General features: G+C 38.5%; 2 protein-coding genes and 1 pseudogene across 2 annotated transcripts; 2 read left to right on the top strand and 1 right to left on the bottom strand.

The window, feature by feature from the left end:
- The first annotated feature begins 4761 nt into the window (after positions 1–4761).
- On the top strand, positions 4762–7687 carry LOC113344781 (F-box/LRR-repeat protein 12-like). The gene is made up of 3 exons (XM_026588697.1): positions 4762–5035; positions 5188–7192; positions 7379–7687. The coding sequence occupies exon 2, from the start codon at positions 5531–5533 to the stop codon at positions 6707–6709; it is 1179 nt and encodes a 392-aa protein (XP_026444482.1). The 5' UTR covers positions 4762–5035; positions 5188–5530; the 3' UTR covers positions 6710–7192; positions 7379–7687.
- Positions 7688–13499: 5812 nt separating this feature from the next.
- LOC113344816 (troponin T, cardiac muscle-like) lies at positions 13500–14444 on the bottom strand. The gene has a single exon (XM_026588723.1). The coding sequence runs from the start codon at positions 14442–14444 to the stop codon at positions 13500–13502; it is 945 nt and encodes a 314-aa protein (XP_026444508.1).
- A 3597-nt stretch (positions 14445–18041) lies between these two features.
- On the top strand, positions 18042–22564 carry LOC113344817 (annotated as a pseudogene).
- Positions 22565–24416: the final 1852 nt, after the last annotated feature.

The raw sequence follows: 24416 nt of genomic DNA on the forward strand, positions 1-24416 counted from the left end.
TATATTTCGTTTCCTTTGTCCGAACTTCTCAAGTTGGAAGGTTTATTAAAATTCGAAAATTCCAAATATAACCTATTTTTTGGAAGATCATGTTCAACATGAACATTTTTCAGATTACCATGGATTCGCAGCTATCCATCAAGTGTTAGTTTTCTGATAATAAACAACTACATAAACAAATGTGCTCCTGTTTTATTTTGCCTTTCTCGTCCATAACTAAGAGCACGGAAAAAGATGAGAGTGCACAATTTTGATACAACTAGGATGCATCGGAGTAAGCTTTTTCTAGCTTACAATGATTATCAGACACATAGTTCATGTTTCGCTTAGGGAATTTCTGCCCAAAATATTTTCTCTCAAGACGATGATCTTTTCTAACTCTAGAGATATGATCATGTGGAGAAATTCTACTGACGTGAGAATTTTCAGAGATAAATAAATCTCTCTTAATTCTTTCAATGAGATTTTCATAAAATTTTCTCATTCTAAGGACTTCCTTATGATTCACATCAGTGTGATTATCTGAAACAATTATCGGAAACTCCTGATTGTTTCTTTTGGCAGAGATTCTCTCTTTTCCTTTCTCCTGGAGTCGTTCTTCATCAAAACAAGGATTGTTTCGATATGGGTGAGGAGGAACCTTTTTCCAGAAGCGATTATCAACTCTTTCCTCTGATTCGTTTGAGTTGATCTTACCGGGTAGTGGTATAATCTGCCTTTCTGCTGAGGAATGGTCTTTCACTTTTTTAAGACAAGAAACTTCTTTCAATATTTTTACCACAGTATGTTGAAGAAGTATAAGTTTCCTATCAAGTGACTGAAAGTTGTATTCCTTAAGATCATGTTCACGGAATCGGTTCAAAGTTTCTTTTGTACAAGATTTCGTTTGATCATCAGTAGATCTAGAAGCTGGTTTTTCATCCTCTTCTGACTTGATATAGTTAGGAAAACTACCATCATCTTGATTTATTTCAGATGTGACTAAACCGGTTTTATCACAGTATGTAAAAGTCGAGCAAGAACTTTTAGTTTCCTCAACTTCAGAAGAAATCACAACAGCATCATTAGTCAGAGTCCTAAGATGTGTCTCTTTAACAAAAGTAAGAGATTTACGAAGAGCTTCTAGTTTGACAGTGAGATCCATATTCTCTTTAGCCAGACAATTCAGGTGAATGTTTTTATCTCTGATCTCCTGTTTAAGAAGATTTGTCTCTGTCTTTAATAACACCACTTTAGAAGACAGAGATTCTATAGGATTCAGGAGTTTTACCAACTCTTTATTAGCATCTTATTTTCCATCAGAGATGGACACAGATGTTTTCGCAACTTCTGGATCATGAGTCAACGGAGTAGTAACATCTTCATCCTTTGAGTAGTCATACTCTTGCATAACGTTAATTGAATCATACATAGATTCAATTTCCTATAGGTTGGATCGCACCAAACACAGATTGTTAGATCTTTTCGTGTTTGCCTGCTCTGATACCAATTGAAAAGGCGAGGGTACCCAAATATACCTCAACCTAAAACCTTTCCTACCTATAAGTCTTTTCTCCGAAAGTGATTATCTATGGACTGAGTCGAGGAAATACAACTAATCGGTTCACACTTCGTGTGATCGTCTATGGATACGACATCGAGACAACACAACAACGAAGTATGTTTACTTGATAAAAGGTTCAGACTTAACCAAACACAATAGGATTACTTATCAAGTAAATAGGAATTTATGTTTGTGTAATTTACTTCAAATAATAATAATAATAATTATAATTGCGGAAAATAAAAGTAAATAACACAACAATATTTTGTTAACGAGGAAACCGAAAATGCAGAAAAACCCCGGGACCTTGTCCAGAATTGAATACTCTCAGGATTAAGCCGCTATACAAAATAAACCAACTTCGTATAGTTGAGACCAAGCAACTAAACCTATAGTTCATTAGTTTCGTCTATATTCCCACGCCTCCAACCTATGAATAAGTCACATACTTGGAACAATTCCTTTGGTTAGTGTTCCAAACAGTAAAGGAACAACAAATCTGTTTGGTAGAAACTCTCTTCAACCAAGTGATGTGAGTTCGACAAAGGATCTTCTGTTTATCTCAATATACTCATTCGTCAGGTTCTTAGATCTATCTTATTTTCAATTACCGAAGTAATTATTAATATTTTGCAATCAATACTTTTAATCACAAAGAATTGTATTGATGCCGATCTACACAAATAATAGATCTAATTTACCACAAGGGTAAACCGATTATAGTTGGAACCTCTATATCGAAACAAGTATTGTGCACACCAATAAACACCTGCACACAACAACTTGAATCTCTTGTGATCAATCACGCACAGAAACGGAGTATGTTAACAATGGATTATCACAAGATGTCTTTAGATCTACAAACAGTCTAAAGATCCCTGTCGAAACTTCGATCTAGTTTTAGTGAATCTTATATCAGAAGAGAAGATTCTCAAGCATAAACAAACTAGGTGCAATCAAAGTTCAACCGCCGTTAGTCAATCAAATCAATCGAAAAAAAAAAGATAAACCACAATTATCTAGCTTCCCACCAACGGTACTAATAGAGCTTCTCAATCCCAAAGAAGACTTTAATCGGAGCGGCGTAAGAGATTCCGCCTAATTAGGTTACTCTCCTCTCCGAATAGGCGGCTTCACCAGTAACAACACAACCGAGGAAGTTTGTTGTCACGAAGGATTAGTTTGCTAGAAATGCAAACTTCAAGTATTTATAGACAAGGAAGTTTGGACACCAAGGAATTTTCAAAACCGAAAATATTTTTCAAGATATGCAATAAAGTCCAGATTCGGTTTTCATAATTCCTGGAAATGCTCTGTCCAAAATAATGACCAAAAATCTCTAACTAGTAAATTCACATTACTAATTCTCATTTTCCTAAAATAAAATTAACAACCTTAATTAAAAGATTATTAACTTATTTATGTTTCGATCCTGGGATTTTCTTCCTTTAGCTATTAAGGAATAACTTTGAACAATTAAAGATAAGCGTTACTGCACATGTTCAAAGTATGTCGACATCCTTACTTTGTAAGTCCTTTTTCATACTTACAATCTTGAAACCAATTTGCCACACTTCCAAACAAGTTTAGAATTGGTTCATCTGACTTTCAAGAACTATGTGAATGATCAAGAACACTCAATCACAAATCATGGGTTTAACGGTTCTAACAAAAAAAGTTCCGGTTCTACCTTCATGTGAGTACTGTGCATAGTCACACTAGCTTTCCAAAATTCGGTTGACTAGGTACTAGGATCGGCTCCCCACATATATATGGTATCTAACTTGTATGTGTTGCAAATGTCCATAGGATCGGTTTCCCTTTGCCTAAAAACGTGTTGCACATATCCATAGGACCGGTTCCCCATACAAGGATCGATTCCCCTTTGTGATGTGTTGCACCTCTTACTAGGATCGGTTCCCTTTTACCCAGAGTTGGTCTTACACAAATTACAAACTCGATCATACCATCTCAGGTGATTACTTAAGATCGGTTTCACTAATAAAAGTCATACCAATACATAAGTCAGGCCATTGTGAATAGTTTTACCAAGAACACAAACAAGTCATGAGCGGTTATACTAATCACACATATTGGTTGTTTACAAGATATGCAATGAATAACAATACCAATAACGCTTGACGATTTCCTTTTCGATTCACAAAACAAGTTCATGAATTTACTTACTTAAAACACATGTAAAAACATTGTTTCCTAGGATGAAATCCTCACCTCATAACCATACATGTTCACAATAACATTTAAACGATTATGTCGATGTCTTATCTACAAAGTTTAATGTTTAAGCAATAAACCTCGTATTGTATTCCTTAATACTATGTCTATCTAGAGTTCAATCATGCTTCGCAGTTTGTTTTCAATATGCACGACTTGAAAGATACGTTAGGGAATGAAACAGTTCAAGTCAAATATCAGTAACCTCAAGTGGAAGGATGATGTTGTCGTTGTAGCTCATTGCTTCTTCACTTCTTCAAGTCTTCGCAATACTTGTAATGTCTCATATCCTAATACTTTCAAGCTAATCTATACGAAGTTGACTCTAGTACATAATCAACCGACTCTTTAAATGAGTTTAAATTCACTAAAATATGACAACCAAACTTGACATACCAACGCTTGGTGGGTTCAACCGAGTTATGCTCTAACAATCTTGACTTGATCAGATAGCCCAATCGACCTTAAAAATTATCAGTACGACCTAAAATTTGAGTTTTGAAACAAGAATAATTAAAAGGATGTCTAAATACAATTTTAAGAAGTAACCTTTTGACTTATGGCATGTTTGGATACCAGAAGCAGAAGTCAGAAGCAAAACCATTTTGCTTCACAAAAAGTTGGCTTTTCTACTTCTAGAATTCATTCTGAAATTACGTATCCATACTAACCTCTACTTTTTTGCATCAAGAAATCAAAAATAAACAACTTATTGGTGCGTATCCAACAAGTCTCTTATTTTCATAATGATTTTTTGAAACAAAAAAACGACTTTCTCTAGAAACGATTTTTTTTGTAACTTGTGACTTTAGAAAATTATTTCTGCTTCAGGTTGCCAAACACAGGCAACAAGCAAGCTTCTCGACCCTCCCAAAGTTACAAACCCAAAAACAATGAGAGTTGTGGTCAACATATCCATTGAGCCCTCCCTCCTAAAAAGGGCATTTCTGTTGACTATTCATTTGAGTCTTCTTCATTAATATTCTCACTTATCAGGGTTCTGAACTGAACTGAAGATACTGACTGTGTTTCTCAGATTAAGGTAAAGAAACAGAAACCAGATTCTTCCTACCTACTCTGCTTTAATCTTAAACTATAGATTTGATTTGAGTCAAGATCGTCCTGAATCAAAAAATAGCTTGTATTCTCAAATCCATGTATTTCTTTCTCAAAATAGATCCCTAAATTGTTCAATCCAAAACCAAAAAACCCTAATGTTTGATCACTCAGTATGTCCAATGGAAATGTTTCTTACAGGTAATTAACTGCACCTCCACTCTTTGCATTCTTGGATTGGATTCATATTCAATTTTGATTTTATTTATTAATTGTTGAATGTAAGATTAATGAATGAATGTTGGGTAATTGGGAAATTGAATGTGTTTTTAATTTTGTTATCTATTTTGCAGATGTGGGTCTTGTGGATATCCACTGAATTTGAGTGCATCTGGAATTGACACTAAACACAAAAATTCTAACAAAAGGGGGGCTGCCTTTCATTTGAAGCTGTTGATATTAGTCGATTCACGCAAGTTGACAAGGTAAATTGCTTGCCTATCTCTTGGGGTCGATATCGTTCGAAAACTAAACTCCTTTGTCGTAAATGTGGAGTTCATATTGGTTATGGTTATGTAGTTTCACCTGCCTTATGTGGGATTAATTCGCCAGCAGGGCCAAATTATAAGAAAGTTTGTATAAAGATTCGTGCTATTCAATCTTCTGAGGAGGATTAGTAATTTAGTGACATAAAAAATGGAAGAAATTTGTAGAGACATTGCCGCAACATCAATTATGAACTTGCCAGATGATTGCCTACTTCATATATTTCAAGGGTTAGATAGCTCAATTGATCGTGACTCTTTCGGTTTAAGTTGTCATCGATGGCTTCATATTCAAAACACAAGTCGTCGATCATTGCAATTCAATTCTTCTTTAACTCAATACACTAGGTCCACAGTATCACAAAGAAGACCTAACATAAGTTCATTCAATGTCTGTAAGTTGCTCACTCGTTTCCAACAACTTAGTTCCTTATCCCTTTCAGGTTGTTCTGAGTTACCTGACTCAAGCTTATCCCAACTGCAGTTCTTCGGTTCTAACTTGCAAATCCTAAATTTAGACTGTTGTTTTAGGATTTCAGATACTGGGTTCTGTTTAATAGCTACAGGATGTCCCAATTTGAAATCAATTGGACTTTACAGATGTAATATCACCGATATTGGTTTGATCGCGGTAGTTAAATCTTGTTCATCCTTACAAAGAATTAACCTATCATACTGCACAAGTATTTCGGATCAAGGAATTGGGTTTCTCTCCCAAGAATGTCGTCAACTTCGTTCTGTCTCGATCTCACATTGCAGATCGGTAACTGGTACTGGTTTTATTGGGTGTTCTGAAACACTAATTCATGTTGAAGCTGATTCATGTAAGCTTGAACCAGATGGGATATCAGGACTTGTTAGTGCAGGCGGACTCGAGCATCTGAATCTATCAGATTTATCTTGGTGTATTCATGGGGATGGATTGGCCAGAATTGGACAAGGATCAGCTGTGAATCTTCGAGTTCTTAATCTGCGGATGTGTAGAAATGCTACTGATGAAGCAATTATGATGATTTCTAAAGGATGTCCAATATTACAAGAATGGAGCCTTGCATTCTGTCATGGGATCACACTTACTGGATGGGTGACTATAGGTTCAAATTGCCATAACCTGGAGGTACTTCATGTGAACCGATGCCGTAATCTTTGTGACCGTGGATTGCAGGCTTTGCGTGACGGGTGCAAATGTCGTTCGAGATTACACATGAATCATTGTGGTCTTGTTAGCCAGTTGGCAATAGAGTCGTTCAAATGCAGACGAGGCAGTGTGGATATCAGGGAAGAAGAACTAGTTTACATTTTTGGTTTTCCCCAGTTAAACTTCACTTAAGAAGAGGCAAGAATTTATATCCTATGAATTTGTGTTCTATTTTTGGAAGGGATGAAAACAAGTGTGATAATAACACCACTGATCATTTTATTGGGTCGGGTTACGAGTTCAACACGGATTCTTTTCTTTTGGTAAATCCAGTGCAGGTGTCAAGTGATTCTTAGCCAGGCAGTCTGCTTATTTTGCTCTATTAAATAAGGTTCATCATCTTTCAAAGTGGCTTACTGAAGTTTGTAAGGTTCTGTAACCTATTGATGGGAGTAAATTCAATTTCACTAATTTTGGTCAAGCGGAAGTGCTTTTTCCAATTGATATTTCTCTCAGCATGTTGCTACTGATCTATCTAATATTTTTTTGGTCCTAATAATTTTTTTTGGCGGCACCAAAGTCCAGTCTTTGTGCAATCAAGGTGGCTCTCAAATGATAAAAATATTACTGCAGAATTGGGTTCGCTACAACATAACTCCCGTGCTTGTGTTTCAGGTGAGGCATTTCAAGTATAAATACCTGCTTTTCCCAATCAATATTTCACTCAGCATGTTGCTGCTAATAATTCTTTTTGGCAGCATCCAACTCTAGTGTTTCTACAATAAAAAAAGCTCCAACATGATATAAATAGTTCTGCAGATTTGGGTTTGAAGCAGTCTAACTTCCGTGCTTGTCTTTCAGGTTAGCCATTTTCTGGTATAAGCACCTGCTTTGTAATCCAAGGATCTCGAGCTTGCAGTTGCCATGGCTGTTGATTCTGGACTTCCTTATGTCTGGTTACAGACATTAACTGTCCAGGTTACAGTTGCACTTGCACCCTAACTGCTCTATAACTAGTACTTGGGAGAGAATTCTCCTGCATATCCAGTGGAAATGACACATTGGTTGTCTTTGTAGAATTTGACTGAAATAATTGTTCCTGTTGTAGCTTATGGGACACTGTAAATTTATACTAGTACTATAACATTTTCAAATTTATTAAACATTTGTTGCATGAACTTCAGGAAGCAAGTGCCTGCACGGTAAAACTAGTGAAGTCTATAGTTGTAACTACTGGAAATCCAGTAGTACACCCAAAAGAAAAACAATCAAGATCTAAGACATGTTTAATTAATATAAACTAAGAAATCTTTATTGATGAATTCTAGGGAAACAAATACAAGTTCTTGAACACAAGGAAACCCTAATCTCGCTCTCTACACTAAGCTCTTTTCTCTCTCCAAAATCCGATCCCCCATGCCTTGTCCAAGGACCTCTATTTATTGGCCAATCAACCCTAATGGGGTACAGCTCATTTTACTTCGCCGAATCTTCTCGGGAGCGCTTTATACTTCGTCCAGGCCATTTCCCATAAAGTTTTTCCCCTTCTTTCGCTACCTTCACATGGGTTTGTCGGGACACCTGCTCTTTTCTTGTTCCCCAATATATTTACTTCGCGATCTATCTTTTCAACCAAGTTACCGTACTTCGCCCTTTCGGTTTCTTCGTTGGCATCTTGTTGGATACTCTAGCTTTCTTCGTGTAAGTCTCCTTGCTTCTGTATGATACTTCGCGGGATCGATCGGTGGCGAGGTAATTTTGACATTCGAATTGACAAGTCTCTGACTGGGATCTATAAGTGAGATTTCCTAGTCATGCTTTTTCCTTTTACGTTCGACACGTGTCGAGTCTATTTCGTGTACCCACATTTTGCCTTTTCTTATTCCATTCGAGCCGTACGGGAATGAAATAAGAACCGCTTTGGATTCCTTAACCGCCACGTTCTCCACTTTCCTGCTTCCACGTGACCACGTTCTCTGAGTAACCGCATGTTGCCGGTTAGTATACCTCGAACGTGTCGTCAACCCACTAAACCGGTCATCTTTTCTGTGCTATTTATATCCCATTTGACTTAGGTCTGGGGTTTGTTTTCTTCTTCCCTTATTCTGCGTTTATCTGGTTTTTGCGTTTTCTCCTTCTTCTGCCATTGTTATTATCCTTCTCAATCTTTTACTCTTCTTTCATTATCATGGAACCTAAGAAGGTTTCCGCGACTATCTCACTCAAATCTCTTGAGGATTTCCAAACAGATTTTCAAAAGATGGGTTTAACTCTAAATCCTGCCGTCGATTCTCCTGTAAGTCCACCCGTTACTGCTACTCATGATATGGAACTGAACTACCGGTGGATTCAGTCGGATACTTGGACGTCCAACAAGATGATCGTCACTCTGGGATATTTGAGGGATGGATTATCTTTCCCTCTTTACGATCCTTCTAACCCCATCTTTCTCGAGATTCTGGGTAAGTTGCAGTGTGGAGCTTTCCAACTCTCCGGTAATGCAATTCGCATCTCTAGCGAGTTTAGGATTCGCTCAGGTAATGGTACTTTGCAAGTACCATCAACAACAGAAGAATTCGATTCTCGTGACTTCAATGTGGACTCTTTCATGGCCAACTACTCAGCTAGATTCACCAGCATGAGCGAGTATCAGGAGTGGGGCGTTGATCTTGTTCGAAATGCCGTTGTGGCTCCGACTAAAGCTCTCTTGTTAGATGTGGATTCCCTGCTTCGCCTCTCTAGTGATGATGATTGGGCGATGTTTCCCCTAGTGGTTGGTGGCCCTTTTGTTTGGGGTTTTGACGAAAAGGGGGCTTCTCGTCAAGGCCCTCTTCCTAAACATTGCTATCTCGCTGGCTGCGATCCTTGGAAGCTTCGGTGGTCCGTGCCCTTATGTTCAATACGATTTATCTCATTTTGGGGCCCGACTCGTTCTTATGTTCCCCTTTTCTTTCAGTTTGTGATGCCTGTCGCTGGTCTTCTCAAGATGTCCAAGGGGAAGGTTGCTACTTCCGAGTCTTTAACTCCCAAACAGGTATCTATCTCGTCTATTTTCTTCTTGTGATATCCTTAAATTCTAACCTTCTATTCTTCACAGGATGACTCTCTTCTTGCGAAGCAGCCTGTTCATGAGTCAACTAAGGGGAGAAAAAGGCGTGATCATCGTGCTCCACCTCCTCCTTCTTCTCATGTATTTTTACTTCGTCATTATTGTTACTTCAAAGATTTCATCTTTTTAGTCATTTTACCTGACGAACTCGTTATCTCGCAGACTGGTGTCCCCTCTTCTGGCGGGTCCAAGAGGCAACGAAAGGTCTTGGATCTGGATGCTTTGACCGCAGTTCCAAGTTCAGTTGTACTTTCAAGTCTCTCTACCCCTCCCAAGTTCCAACCTTCTCAGCCTCGCACAACTCCTCATCCCAAAGTAGCTGATCCTCCTGTTGATCCCAAGATTGACCGTTTGAAGAAATCCACAGAGGATCCCTCTGCTAGCGAGAAGAATAAGCAGGCGGCTCCGTCGGTGCTGTCTAATCCTCTCTATGACCCGGACATGAAGTTTTTCCAAGAGGTCTACGACAAAGCTCGCGAAGATCCAGCCATGAGGTCTCGTGCCTTAGAATCTCTGGTGACTTTTAGCTCTGATGACTTCCTTTCTCAAGAATCTTCCGTATTGCTTAACGCCTCTATGAACTTGTCTCTCCAACAACATTCAGTATTGATGAATCAGGTGAACCTTTTATGCTTTTCCCGTCATGCCTTCTTCCTGTCCCGAGACATAGTTCTTGAATTACAACTCTTCGATTCGCAAGAAGTCCACCGCCATATGGTTAGCCTTGTGGAAATCAGACTTGTTCGCGAGAAGGCAAAGAAGGACGAGGCTCAGATGAAAGTTTTGGCGAAGGAGCTTCAAGATGAAAAGGAGCATTCCAACAAGCTGGATCAGAATATAGAGAAACTTCTAAGTAAGTTCCCTCCCCTTGCAGAATCGTTCGTTGCATTTGCTTTTACTTCTGTTATTTTTTGTATTTCGTCAAGCTCGCTGTATGCAACGCCAAATGGATTCCTCCGAAGCATCTGCCTCGCTAGAAGATATTCGCGCTGAGAATCTGAACCTCGTTACCCAAAATGATTGCTATGTGTTTGAGACCCAGATTTTGAATGAGAAGGTCGAGACCCTTTTTTTCACAAGTGGACCCTCTGTCTGTCAATTTTTCTCGTAACGAGGAACTGAATTATCATCTTCACGATGATAATGAGCGCCTCAATTCTGAGCTTCAACGAGTCAGCAACTCCCTCACTACTTCGAGGAACTTTCATTCCTCGGCACTAGCTAACTATAAGAGACTGGAAGAAGATAACGAGCGCGTGATCAAGAGTAAAGCTAAAGTCGTGGTTGATCTTCGCAAATCTCGTAACAAGGTAGCCGGTTTAAATGAAGAGATCGACTGTTTGAAGAATAAAGTGGAACTTCTTCAAGCTAAGTTAGATAACTCATCTCGTACGAGGTCTAACAAAGATACCTCAAACTCGGGTCATGGTACAGGTTGGGACAATGCCTACCACGAGTTATGTTTTCAACTCCATGAGTCAGATCTAACTATCTCCAGGCTGGATCATTTTCATACCGACGTCCAAGAAACCTTGAACACCACTATCTTGCAAATGGAAGGTATCTTTAAGTTCAATGCGGAACACTATTGATTATAAGACTTCTAGTTCCTGATGTAGTTTTGTTTGGTTTTGCAGAATCCCAAGATCTTCATAAGAACCAAGTCCTTCGTCTTTCTCGTGAAAGGTATGAGTTTCGCACGGAGGTTTCTCGCCTTACAACTGAAGTCAGTGATTTGAATGCTGATATGGACGAGATGATTGCAACTTCTGCGAAGGTGGAGAAGTTAGCTCGTAAGAACACCCATGACTATCTGGTTTCTCCTTTTGGTAATTTCTGCGACGAACATGACCTTCCTCGTCCTGTCTTTCCTCTGGAGGTGTTCTCCGATGATGAGCAACCAAAGGACAATAGGATCATCTCTGACGAAGAAGAGAGGTTCAGTGAAGATGGCGAGGAAAGGAAGATCGACGAGGCAAAGGTCGAGGAGGAAGAATCCAAGGGTGCCTCTGCCAGTATTGGTGCTGGTCCTGGTGAAGCGGTAGATGATGACATCCTTCTTCAGCAACAATCTTAGTTCCTGTTCCTCCAAATTTTAGTTTTTTTGTTTAACTATTTTTGGAAACAATTTATCTTTCTGGGCGCTCCCAAGATTGGGGGGAAAAACATCTTAATTTCTTTGGGTAATATTTTGATTGAAATGCTAGTATTATGATTTTCTATTTTGTCAAGCATATACTTACCGAGGAAATACTCAAAAAGAATAATGAAGTTTAAAGTATATACTTTCCTCTTATTCTTTTGTGTATTTCCGAGCTGTGCCTATATGAGCCTTGAATCTTGCGAGGTCCTTCCTTCCCTTGGGGTTCACAAGGCATCTCGCCGCGTTTTATATTACACTTCTGACATTGTCTCCCTCTTCAATTTTCTTATCCCGCTTGTTCTTGCCTTTGCCTTTCTTGACGGAGTCTTATTTTGGCGGAACGCTGAGTCTTGCGAGGATAATGCTAAAGAAGAACATAAAATGTAAAAGTATATACTTGCCTCTTGTTCTTGTTGAGCATTAGCCGACCAAGGCGAGGTTTTACAATTCAAACTATCATTTTCCCTTGGTTGCTTTGCCTTTATTGCAACTTTACAAACTTTGAATCTCGGTAGATTTGTTATCTGCCTTTACGCAAGGTCTTGTTATAGTTAGTCTTTATTTACTTTCTGATTGTTATCTGCCTTTATACACGTTACTTTATACAAGGTCTTACTGTGCCTCCTAATTAAGGTCTTATTGTGCCTCATCCTTCTTTAAGGATTTTAACTCGGTGAAGTCTCAGGCGCTTATTACCCTTTCGATTAATAATCCATCAACCTCATCTTAACATTTATTTTCCCCATTTCGCGAGAATGCGACAGGTTTAGTCATTCCCATGAATGTTAATCCCATGACATTGCCGTCTTTTTTGGTTACACATCTCCCTAATTTGGAGGGTGTCATCCCTTTATATTCCCCCTGATTGCCCCTTCAAGGAGGTTAACCCTAACATGTATGTTGTTCTCCTCCCATCCAGTTATTACGACATTCAGTTGTTTTCTTGAATTCTTATCTCCTTCGCCGATATGGCTTGGGATTACGAAGTCACACCCTAAGTGAGGTTTCTTTGGGATCGAGTGCATCTTAGCGAAGACTTGCCATACGAACATGGCCGGTAACGCTCCAGACGTCCCAGGCACCCGCAGCTCAACCGAATACGTCGACGCCTTGGTCATATTTCTGCACCCCTTATCCAAGGCCATCATAAAAGGGACCCTCGGCGGATAGGTCTTATCATTGACCCTAACTTTGTCTCTGAGAGTTGTTCACGATATGCGTTAGGTCTTGCCTCTTGCATTTTCATGCGAACTAGGGTGCGTGCCGTGGATTCTCAGCCTTCCTAGGCGAAGGTTTTAAGTTTCCCTGGAAACCGTTTACTTCGTGAATTTTATTTTCCCCTAATGCGAGGTCTTATCTTTCCTTGGTTATCTTGTAAGTATAAAAATTCATATTTATGACACGATTCATCAAAATTTCATTACTCTCCTTTTAAAAATTCGATACATTATCATTTGATGGATTAAAATAAGTACATTCATCTTATTCCTGCAATCCTTCCTTGATTATCAGCGTTCTTCTTCCATGCGAATATACTCTGATTGATATCCTTTTAAGCCCCTCATTTTTACTTCGTTCCTAATTTTGAACAGATTCGGAAATAATGGCTGCCTAATTGACAGCGTATAGATGAACGAGCGCACTAAATCTTCCTCTGAAATCCTTCCATTTAGTTCTTCGCAAATCACTTCCCATTTCGCCACTAGACTTCGTAAGCCTTCATTTTTCCTTTACTTTAACGAGAACAGTGCCGCTATTTCCGGCATGCACGGTTCGTTTTTCGCGCATTTGTTCATCATTTCTGGTTGTAGTCCGGTCGTCTTTTTTGTCACCGGGATATTGCTCCTTTTCCCACCGGCCATCGTCGATTGATGCATTAGATACTCTCTTTCTCTGAATTTCCTCCTGCTATTCACTATTGCTCTTTTTAGATCTTCCCGTTCATTTTGTTCTCGTCGTCCCTTGTTTTCTCGCCGGTATTCGCGATGTCCTTCCATTGCTAATGCCTTTTCTGGAGCATATTTTCCTCTTTGTGCATTACCTTCCGCTTGCTTCCTTTTTAGATGATTGTTCTTAATAAAAAATTTCTCATTTTGCCTTTCCAACCTTATACGCTCCCTCACCAAATCTTCCTTCTTTCGTCTTTCTTCATACAGTACTTTCCTTAATCGTTTCATCTCTTCTTCTTCGTAAGCATTTCCTTTCTTACCTAGAGAATCATGTAGTTCAACGATCTCCTCAGCTTCTTGTATCGACACTTTCTTGCGCTTATTAGTGTTTTTTTTTGCTCCTCCTCGCGGGGTTCGTTTTTCCTTGATGGCGGGGGTTTCTTTCCCATTTTTTGTCACCTCGCTTTCTTCGGCCGTTTTTCCCTTCTTCGCCTTTCCGTTTTGCTTTATTTCGGCTTGGCTTCCTTTTTCTGGAGTCATCTCGCGGTTCTTCTCGCCGTCCGTCGTTGTTTTCTCCGTCTCTTCTGCGTCTTTCTGCGTTGCAACTAGATCTTCACTTATCCCTGTTGTGAATACCATCAACCTCTCCGCTCTTCTTTCTTCGCATGCCCTCTTTTTTTGTTCTATTTTATTCCTTATTTTCTCCTCACAGTTATGGACATCCTTTTTAATACAATCTTGTGCGTCCTTAAGATCTCCCCTTATTTCACCAATTGCACTCGGCATAGGAAACCGTATGGCCTGATGATATGTAGATGTGATTCCTTTTATACCGTGTATCCATGGTCTTCCTATAAGAGCATCGTAAGGTGAGTCTATGTCTATTACGCAGACTGTGACTTTTGTTTCTAGCTCGCCAGTAAAATCTTTACAACTAGTTCTCCTTTTGGCTTAGATGCAACTCCATTGAATCCATATATGTTGTACGTCGATGGCACGAGATCCCAGTCTTTATATCCCATAGTTCTAAATGTATGATAAAAGAGTGTATCAACTGAGCTCCCCGTATCCACCAAGATTATGTAAATTGCCCATATTTTTTCCTTCTCAGCTGGATCTTCTTCCCATCTTGAATATTTCCCGAAATTCAGGGTTATAACCAAAGGGTTTGTGTGCGAATTTCCTCCTTCAGGTGCATCCTTTGCTGAGAACGTTATTTATCTTTTCTACCATTCGTCCAACGGATCCTTCGTATTGATGCTGAATATTTCGTTCCCCTCAAAGTCCCTCTTATGTACTCTCTTGAGTATGTTGTCGTGGAAATTTTGGATGTTCTTCGCTGCATGTATTATCGTATTACAATTCGGTCTTTGTGCTCCTCGATCTATTTCAATTTGGTATACCGGCTGATTTTCACGAGGTGGTGGTGGTGGTGGTACATAATTTTCTAGGAAATGTGTTAGTTTCCCCTGTTCTATCAGACGAAGTATAATTCGTCGGATGTTTCGACAATCATTTGTATAATTCCCATGGAAGCGATGATATCTGCAGAACTCATGACTCCTAGTTCCCGGAGGTGGCTCTCTTCCCAAATTAGGTGGTGGGGGGATCTCCTCTGTTAATACTACTGCCTCCCATACTTTTTCCACAGTTGTGTCAATCCTAAGGAGATTTATGTCTTCAAAAGCTGGTGCACTTGGTCTTTGCTCTCCAAATATAGGCCCTTGGTTGTTTCTTTGTTGATATCCCGTATTGTAGTTTTGTGGCTCATAATTCCTTCGTCTTGACTCCTCATATCTTTGTTGATCGATCCACTCTTGATATCCACTTGATACATCAACGTCCTCATATCTCGCAGCTCATCCAGGACTTCTTGGTTCAGGTTCCCCCCGTTTTCTTCCCAATGACCACCTCTCACCACGCTGTGCCTTCCTTCACCACGTCTCCTTTGTTCTTCATTCCTCCGGTCGAATTCGCGTTGTCTTTCATCTTCTTGCCTCCTTTCATTTTCCTCATATCTTCACTCTTCTTCATATCTCCGCCTTTGATCTTCCCAACTTGATGTTTCCAATGGTGTTCTCAGTTCTCTTTCCTCACTGCTTTCTCTTTGTCGTCTCCTTCTTCGTTCTCCTCCGTCGTCCTCGAGGGTATGACTCATTCGTCGTAAATCTTCTTCTCTCCTGGTGATATCATGTCCACCTATGAATCCGTGACGTCAGCTGCAGCTTCCTCGTTCAGTTGGCGATTTTGCAACATCAGTCTGGCGTTTTGTCTCGTCAATCGGGCATACTGCTCCGCTAGACCCTCTCTCGTTCCCTTTTAAGGAGAAGTGTCTCCCTTAGTTGTTCCAACGTCATGTCTTCTTCACCAATATTCTTCTCCATTTTCTCATGAGTCATCTCTTCTCCTGCAATGGTGTCCGTGTCGGAAGTGTGTACAGAACCCTCTCTGAAGTTATCTTCGTTGGCCTCCTCAGTCTGTTGTTGGTTCACCCCTTTCCTTTCTCCTGTAGCCGGCGTTTCTCCTCTTTCCATTCTTCCTCCTCTTTTGGCCTCCAATCGCTTGCTTCTCCTCGTCGCTATCATGTGTGCCGCTCGATCTGGTGTTCTAGTCATCAATCTTATCCTAGTTTCAGTATCAATCACTCTTAAGATCTCTCGCTCCTACAACTTCAGCTTTTCTCCACTCCTTAGATGAGGATGAATCCCCAATCTAAGTTCCCTGTTTCTGGACGCTAAAATGTAACTACTTGAAATCCAGTAGTACACCCAAAAGGAAAACAATCAAGATCTAAGACATGTTTAAGTAATATAAACTAAGAAATATTTATTGATGAATTCTAGGGAAACAAATACAAGTTCTTGAACACAAGGAAACCCTAATCTCGCTCTCTACACTAAGCTCCTTTCTCTCTCCAAAATCCGATCCCCCATGCCTTGCCCAAGGACCTTTATTTATAGGCCAATCAACCTTAATGGGGTACAACTCATTTTACTTCGCCGAATCTTCTCGGGAGCGCTTTATACTTCGTCCAAGCCATTTTTCATAAAGTTTTTCCCCTTATTTCGCTACCTTCACATGGGTTTGTCGGGACACTTGTCTCTTTTCTTGTTCCCCAATATATTTACTTCGCGATCTATCTTTTCAACCAAGTTACCGTACTTCTTCCTTTCGGTTTCTTCGTTGGCATCTTGTTGGATACTCTAGCTTGGTTTTTCGTAACTTAGATTCTTCGAGTAAGTCTCCTTGCTTCTGTATGATACTTCAAGGGATCAATCGGTGGCGAGGTAATTTTGACATTCGAATTGACAAGTCTCTGTCTGGGATCTATAAGTGAGATTTCCTAGTCATGCTTCTTCCTTTTGCGTTCGACACGTGGCGAGTCTATTTCCTGTACCCACAATAGTTTTAAATTACCCTTTCGTGGCAGTAATAAAGGTAGAAAATGGAAGCTAGGCAACACCAAACAAGTTAATAGTAACAATCTAGACTTCAAAATTTAAGTCTGTCCGCAGTCAGTTAGGAAGGAATAAGGATCTCCTTTGGTTATATTTAAGAATCTCCTTCAGTATGTGTTTTTGTTTTTTGTTATCGCCGTCTGTCATAATAATAATCAAGATGAAAGCGAAGTACAACAACCTAGTTAACCACCCAAATGAGTTATTGCCACCTAAGTTTGAAATTAGGAAATCAAATTTATTATATCAAGAACATCTCTGGAAAATTGAGTGAAAGAAGATGGAGGAAGTGGAGAAGAAGGCTTATCGAGGGCATATTCTACTACTTCCATACCCACTTCAAGGCCACATAAACCCGATTCTTCAATTTTCAAAAAGATTAGCTTCCAAAGATGTCAAAGTTACAGTAGTCTTAACCAACTAGTAGCACCGAAGAGTATCTCAAAAGCTTTGCCACATTCGGATCGGAAACACTAGCTGATTTGATTGGGAGAATACAAAAATCAGATGACGATATTCCGGTAAGCTGTGTTGTTTATGATTCATTTGTGCCATGGGTTTCGAATGTGACCCAAAAACTCAACTTGGTTGAGCTATTTTTTTCACTCAATCTCTTAGTGTTACAAGTATCTATTATTACCTGTACCGGGGTCTGCTAAAGGTTCCGATGCCGGACAGGGAGATGATCTCAATTCCAGGATTGCCACTGCTAAAAGTTCTGGAATTACCATGTTTCGTTTCTGACGTAGAATCTTTCGCCCACTATTTGAAGTTACTTGTGAACCAGTTTTCCAATATTGAAAAGGCAGACTGGGTTCTTTTCAACACCTTCGACGAGTTGGAGCCGGAGGTAAAAGTTCTTTCTTTCCATGACGAAATTTCTTTACATTCCTTGTAACGTTATTAACAACTTCTTTTCATAAAGGTGTTGTTGAATTGGATGGCAAAGCTATGGAGAGTGAGGACAATCGGACCAACTATTCCATCCAAGTACTTAGACAAACGGATTGAAGGTGACAATGATTAGGGTCTTAATATATTCGACACGAAGCGAGTCGAATGCATGGACTGGCTCAACGCAAAGGAGGACAACTCAGTAATTTATGTTTCCATGGGTAGTATGGCAGTATTGAACCAAGAGCAAATGGATGAAGTTGCAGGGGCATTAATAGGTTGCGACTATAATTTCTTGTGGGTAGTCAGACAAACAGAAGAAAACAAGATCCCCAGCACATTTTGCAGGGATATCTCTTCTCCAGGACGGAAGAAGGGGTTAGTAATCACATGGTGCCCACAATTGGAAGTTTTGTCGCACCCCGCTTTGGGTTGTTTTGTGACTCATTGTGGGTGGAATTCGACGATGGAATCCTTAAGTTTAGGCGTACCGATGATTGCATTTCCACAATGGTCAGATCAGCCAACGAATGCCAAATGTGTTGAAGATTTGTGGAAAGTAGGAATTAGAGTTAAAGTGGAAGAAGATGGGATTTTGAGAAAGAATGAACTTGAATCATGTATAAAAGAAGCTATGGAAGGAGAGAAAGGGAAAGAAATGAAAAAGAATGCAAATAAATGGAAAGAACTAGCAGTGCATGCAGTTAGTGAAGGTGGAAGTTCCGATAAGAATGTCGAAGAATTATTAGAGGCATTGAAGGAGAAAAAATTGAAAGAGAGCGGGAACGGGAACAACAAAGTAGAGCTGTCAATTTATAACCCGGTTTGCGGGTTGACCCTAACCCGGCTTGTTTCAACCCGGTCCGGCTTGGCTTGTTGTCTAAACGGGTCGGGTTAGGGTTGGCATATACAACCCTACTAGAAAACAAGCCGGACTAGGGCCAACCCGCGGGTTATCCGTCAACCCGTCAAAATTAATAAATATATCCCTCAATCCCACCAACTCTTTAAAATCCATGATTTACAAACATATATTAGAATTAGTTAATTTTAAATCAATAAATAAAGTTAATTTTGGATCTACCCAAACAAATATAACAATTTTTAGATTTTAAATAATCAATCAATAAATTAAATTACAACTTAGATTCATCAATCACATATTTATTCGGGATGTCATAAATTGATAAAAGGACTAGCATAATTTAAACAGTGAGTTAGTCTTACTCACATTAATTTAAACTTATAAAATGATAAAAAAAAAAGTAAAATGCTTAGTTGATGTTAGGGTTCTCTGCCTAAGAAAACTAAAGCGCCGTAACCGGCTATATCGTTGATTAAGTGGCAATAAAAACGTCCACTTTACAACTCAGTGGTGGGGCTTCTAGTTAAACACCAAATTGACCTAGGTTCGACCTTTACTAAATGAATAATCCTAAACAATCCTAAATTTTAAATTTAATTTTTAAATTGAAAACATTAACAAGCCAACCCGCCAACCCGTCAGGCTTGACCCGTCTAGGGCTAGAGTTGGGATTTTGAGCTTGTTCGTGAATAGTACTAGGGCTAGGGTTGACCCTAACCCTAATACGGGTTGGCAAGCTAGGGCCGGGTTGACCCTAGTTTGCCCGTTTGACAGCTCTACAACAAAGGCTAATAAGGTGGGGACTGGGAGGCACCAACAAGAGTCGCACAAAAGTATGTTCTTCCAGCATTTTCAGACCCTTAATGGCTTAACGTGGTTTTCCTCAAGATTAGACCAATCTGGCAGACTGAATAATTTCAGGTTTTCGGTATGCGCATAGCTTGCAGTTTGATTATTAGTGCATCATGAGTATAATAAAATTGTCGTAGTTTGCCTATCTTGGTTGCATGAACATGAAGTGCCGTATTAGTTATTTATTTCTAAAACATGATCACAATTTAGTGGTTTTAATGGTTAACCAACTGTTTGGATTTACAAACTGTTTGGGCTGGAAGGTTTGATCTATGTGAATTATGAAGCTATTGAATCTAATATTTGAAACTCTTGCTTGGCAAGTTAGTCAAACAAAGTCATGCCAACAGTTTTCTAACTTTTTTCAAGACTGCTAATGGGGTGCGGTTTTGCTTGGGGGTGTCCCAATATGCATATATGACAAAAAACCATTTGCCTTTGAGTTGGTACACCGCAGGCAAAATGGTACCCACATTAACAACCTTGCATTTTTTTTTTTGAGAGAAATCTGAAATTCAACACATATAAATGAACCAATGGCATGCAGCTAGCTGAGGCAAGTGCACCCGTTTGACTACTGCCTTCAAAGACTAATTTATTTATGGTAAAAACTTTATTTTACTACTGAAAATTTTCATCTACACTTTCACACAACCCCTTAAATTTGTTACTTTTACACCGGATGCATTGTTGTTTTGCTTGGAGGGTTCAATTTTTTTCTACCTCACCTGAATTAATATCGGAAAATGGGTCATTTGTCCAAATATTTTTAAAATATGGTTCAAATGGACGAGTAAAAATTATTATGGGTGAAATGGACACCAAAAAAATAGCAAGGATGAAATTGGATTCATCCTGACTTAAACTTAAAAAATAGCAAGGATGAGACTGGATGCATCCTGATGTAAATTAAAAATAAGAAAAAGTATTTGAAATGGGTAGGATGAAACTGTTTACATCCTCACTATTTTTATATTTTTGTCCATTTAAACAGTATCAAAAAATCTAAATGTCCTTTTATCCCAGGAATTGTTGATTTTGATCATTTTAACCAATTTTGTGAATTAATATCTAGTCTTAACCAACTACATGGCCAGAACAATTAATATTCAAGTTGGTCCTTTCAACATCAAAACAATATACGACGGATACGACGATGTTGGCAGACCTGGAGCTAGTAGCACCGAAGAGTATCTCGAAAGATTTGCAACATTCGGATCGAAAACACTAGCTGATTTGATTGTGAAAATACAAAATTCAGATGATGATATTCCGGTAAGCATGTGTTTTTTATGCCATGGGTTTTGAATGCGACCCAAAAAGTCAACTTGGTTGAAGCTATTTTTTTCTCTTGCTGTTACAAGTATTTGTTATTACCTCTACCGGGTTCTGCTAAAGGTTCCGGTACCGGACTGAGTGATGATCTCAATTCCAGGAATACCACAGTTTAAGGTTCTGGAGTTGCCTTCTTTCGTTTCTGACGTAGAATCTTTCGCCCACTATGTACATGATGTTGGAAAAAATACAGTTTTATGTGAATAAAAATTACTAATAAAAAGGTCTTTCCAAAAATAAAAAACACCTTCCAAATTTATCTCTTAGTTTTTTACGGGATAAGTTTACCATATATTTTTTGGATTTGGGTTATTATATAAGAAGAACTTCTTTTTATTGCCGATATATATAGAAAAACCTCTCTTATATCCCCTGGAGTTGAGTACTTCTTCTTCGTTTTTTCGATGTTTGATTCGAGGGTTTAAGTGCTAACGATTCCATGAGTTTTCCGCTGCCAAGTTCTAATAGGACAAATTTGAATGTGCTATTCAAACTTTGTTAAGATTGTTGTATCTTGGAGGCAGATGTACCCATAGGGCTATAGCATCATCTTTTCAGAGTGTAGCCGGGCATTCTTGTCTTAAGGACAGTATGTTGAACATGCACCTCAATCTACCATTCGAGTTTCTTCTTTCTATGTTGTTTAACAGGATGTTCAAGACATCAACAGTTGGCTAACTTGAAGACACGAAAATCAGATAAGTGCCTCTTTTATTATTTATTTGTTTGATCAATTTTGATTGTTATTCTCCAACACATGACTTGCACCTGCGGTGGAAGTTAGATAAAACCACTCACATCAAAAGGTTTCCAAGGAGGGGATAATTCAAATGCATGGGTTTAATTTCCATGAGGCTGGATAGTGAATCAGATAATTTTTTTTTTTTGTTTTCGACGTGCACTCGGATCTTAGATTATTGTTTTTGTCATGTCTTTTGTCTGAGGAGTACATATCATATGGCTTGGTTCGCATAAAAGCTTAGTCAATGTAATCGCCATTCGCCACTGCACATCATCACAACAAGTGTAGGATCAATAGAGCGGTCAGCTAGAATTTAATTAAGAGGTCATAAATTAAAGCAGTTTTGAAGGAATAAATGCAAATTTTTTTTTTTTTTGAAGCATATATATTAAAAAGGAACTAATTAGAAATTATACGGGGCAAAGTAATTCCCATAAACGCAGAATCTCTTTACCTGTAAACTTAGTAGTAGTAGTTGGTGCTAGGTAGGTGCTCCTAGCATATATATATATAGACATCAGAAATATTGCGAGTATTATTGTTGCAAAAAATGCAAAATTTTGACTTGAGCGCTTTACAACTTGTTCTGATCTGTAGTGGTCCTAGTACAGGAGAACTGAGCTTAACTTTAAGAATACTGAGGCCAATAGCTTCTATAAAAGCCCCCAAATTGACTATAAGACCTCACTTTATGATTAAGGTAGGTGATTTTTCAGATGAAAATGATCTGCACTACTACAAAACGGATCCTAATTTATGAATACTTGTGCATCAGTAGGGTCTTTAAGAAGATTATTTGTAGTTCACTCTCTCTTCTCTTCATTGATCAACAACTAATCAGGTATTTGAGTCTACAAAATCATTTTTCAGATAAATGGCATGCAGCTAGGTGAGGCAAGTGCTCCCATTTAACTACTGCCTCCAAACACTAATTTATAAGACTTTATTTTACAACTGAAATTTTTGATTTAAACACTTTGGTAAAACCCCTTAAATTTGTTACTTACACACCTGGTGCATTGTTGTTTTGCCTGCTCATGCTTTCAATCGTGTCACCCAGTAGCGTAATCATGATTTCAAAATGGAGGGCTGAATTTTTTTTTCTGCCACACCTGAATAAAAAACATAGAAAATTGAAACTTAGATTAGGAACGGAGAAGCACTTCTTTTCCTTTACATGAATATGTAGTCAATGTGATTTCGAGTTTAAGAAACTCAGTGGGTACTACAAAGTGATTTAAAAGTGCCATGTGAAGAAGTACCACTGCAAGTGGCAAAAAGTGATCGTGATATTTGGACATATATTCAGGCACAAGATTTAGTCAAGAGGTGATCCACTACTTAAAAAACATAATACAGTGTATCCTTGTTGGCCCCTAAAAAATCAGTTAAAGTATCAAACATAAGCTTAGGCAAAATGTTCAGATTGGAAACTATTTGAAGTTTGTGTGTTTAAATTTATCAAAGCTTACTTGTCTTCTAAATTCAAGAATCCAAAGTCAAAGGTTAATCAACCAAAAAAGTGTTAGTTTTCTTGGAAGGAGTTGGGGTTTGAAGGAGTTTATTTTTTTTTATTTATTTTTTAAATGTCATTGGCCACAAATATATGCCGCCAAAAACTTTGTATACAAAAAATAACTTTTTGGATAATAAAACGAAGTATTAGCCCTTAAAGTCATCCGAAAATGGATCATTTGTCCAAATATTTTTAAAACATGGTTTAAATGGACGAATAAAAATTATTATGGGTGAAATGGACACCAAAAAAATAGTAAGGATGAAATTGGATTCATCCTGACTTAAATTTAAAAAATAGCAAGGATGAAACTTGATGCATCCTGATGTAAATTAAAAATACGAAAAAGTATTTGAAAATGGGTAGGATGAAACTATTTACAACCTGACTATTTTTATATTTTTGTTCATTTAAACAGTATCAAAATTTAAATGTCCTTTTCACCCAGGAATTGTTGATTTTGGTCTTTTTAACCAATTTTATGTAGAGTCATCTGCCGTTGACCCCCTCCTGTCGGGTTCATGAAGTTAACATTCCGTAGATTAGAGTTGTTGTGGCCTTAGAACATCTCCAGCAAAAGGTGCAAAAAATCCTACGTGAATTTTTTATTTAGTCATTTTATTTATGGGGTCACATAGAGTAAATATATGACCTCATATTTAAAAAACCATCTCCAACAGTGAGAATTCTAACCCTTAGAATTAAAAGAAAATTGGTTAAAAACATGACGTGGAGGTGCAACCGGAGGTGTAGATAACATTTTCTTGAACACCTTCATATTTAGTAATTGGTCCCTCCTAACTTGTAGGACCCTACTGTTGGAGATAGATTTATAACAAACGGGGGTCTAAAATCCTATGTGTCACTAAAAATAAATAGATCCACACTTTTTTGGAGATGCTCTTATAATTAATTAGTACCCGCAGATTAGAGTTGTTGTTATGTTTTCAACAAACCCTTGTCTAACTGCCGTGTTTGAGTAATTTTCAGTACTTAGATTTTCTTTTAACGACCCCAAATCTACTCCTGTAAACTAAAACCGGAAATTGGGTCAATTGTCCAAATATTCTTAAAACATGGTTCAAATGAACGAGTA

Source organism: Papaver somniferum, unplaced genomic scaffold, assembly GCF_003573695.1.
Source record: "Papaver somniferum cultivar HN1 unplaced genomic scaffold, ASM357369v1 unplaced-scaffold_8, whole genome shotgun sequence".
Classification (NCBI taxonomy): domain Eukaryota; kingdom Viridiplantae; phylum Streptophyta; class Magnoliopsida; order Ranunculales; family Papaveraceae; genus Papaver; species Papaver somniferum.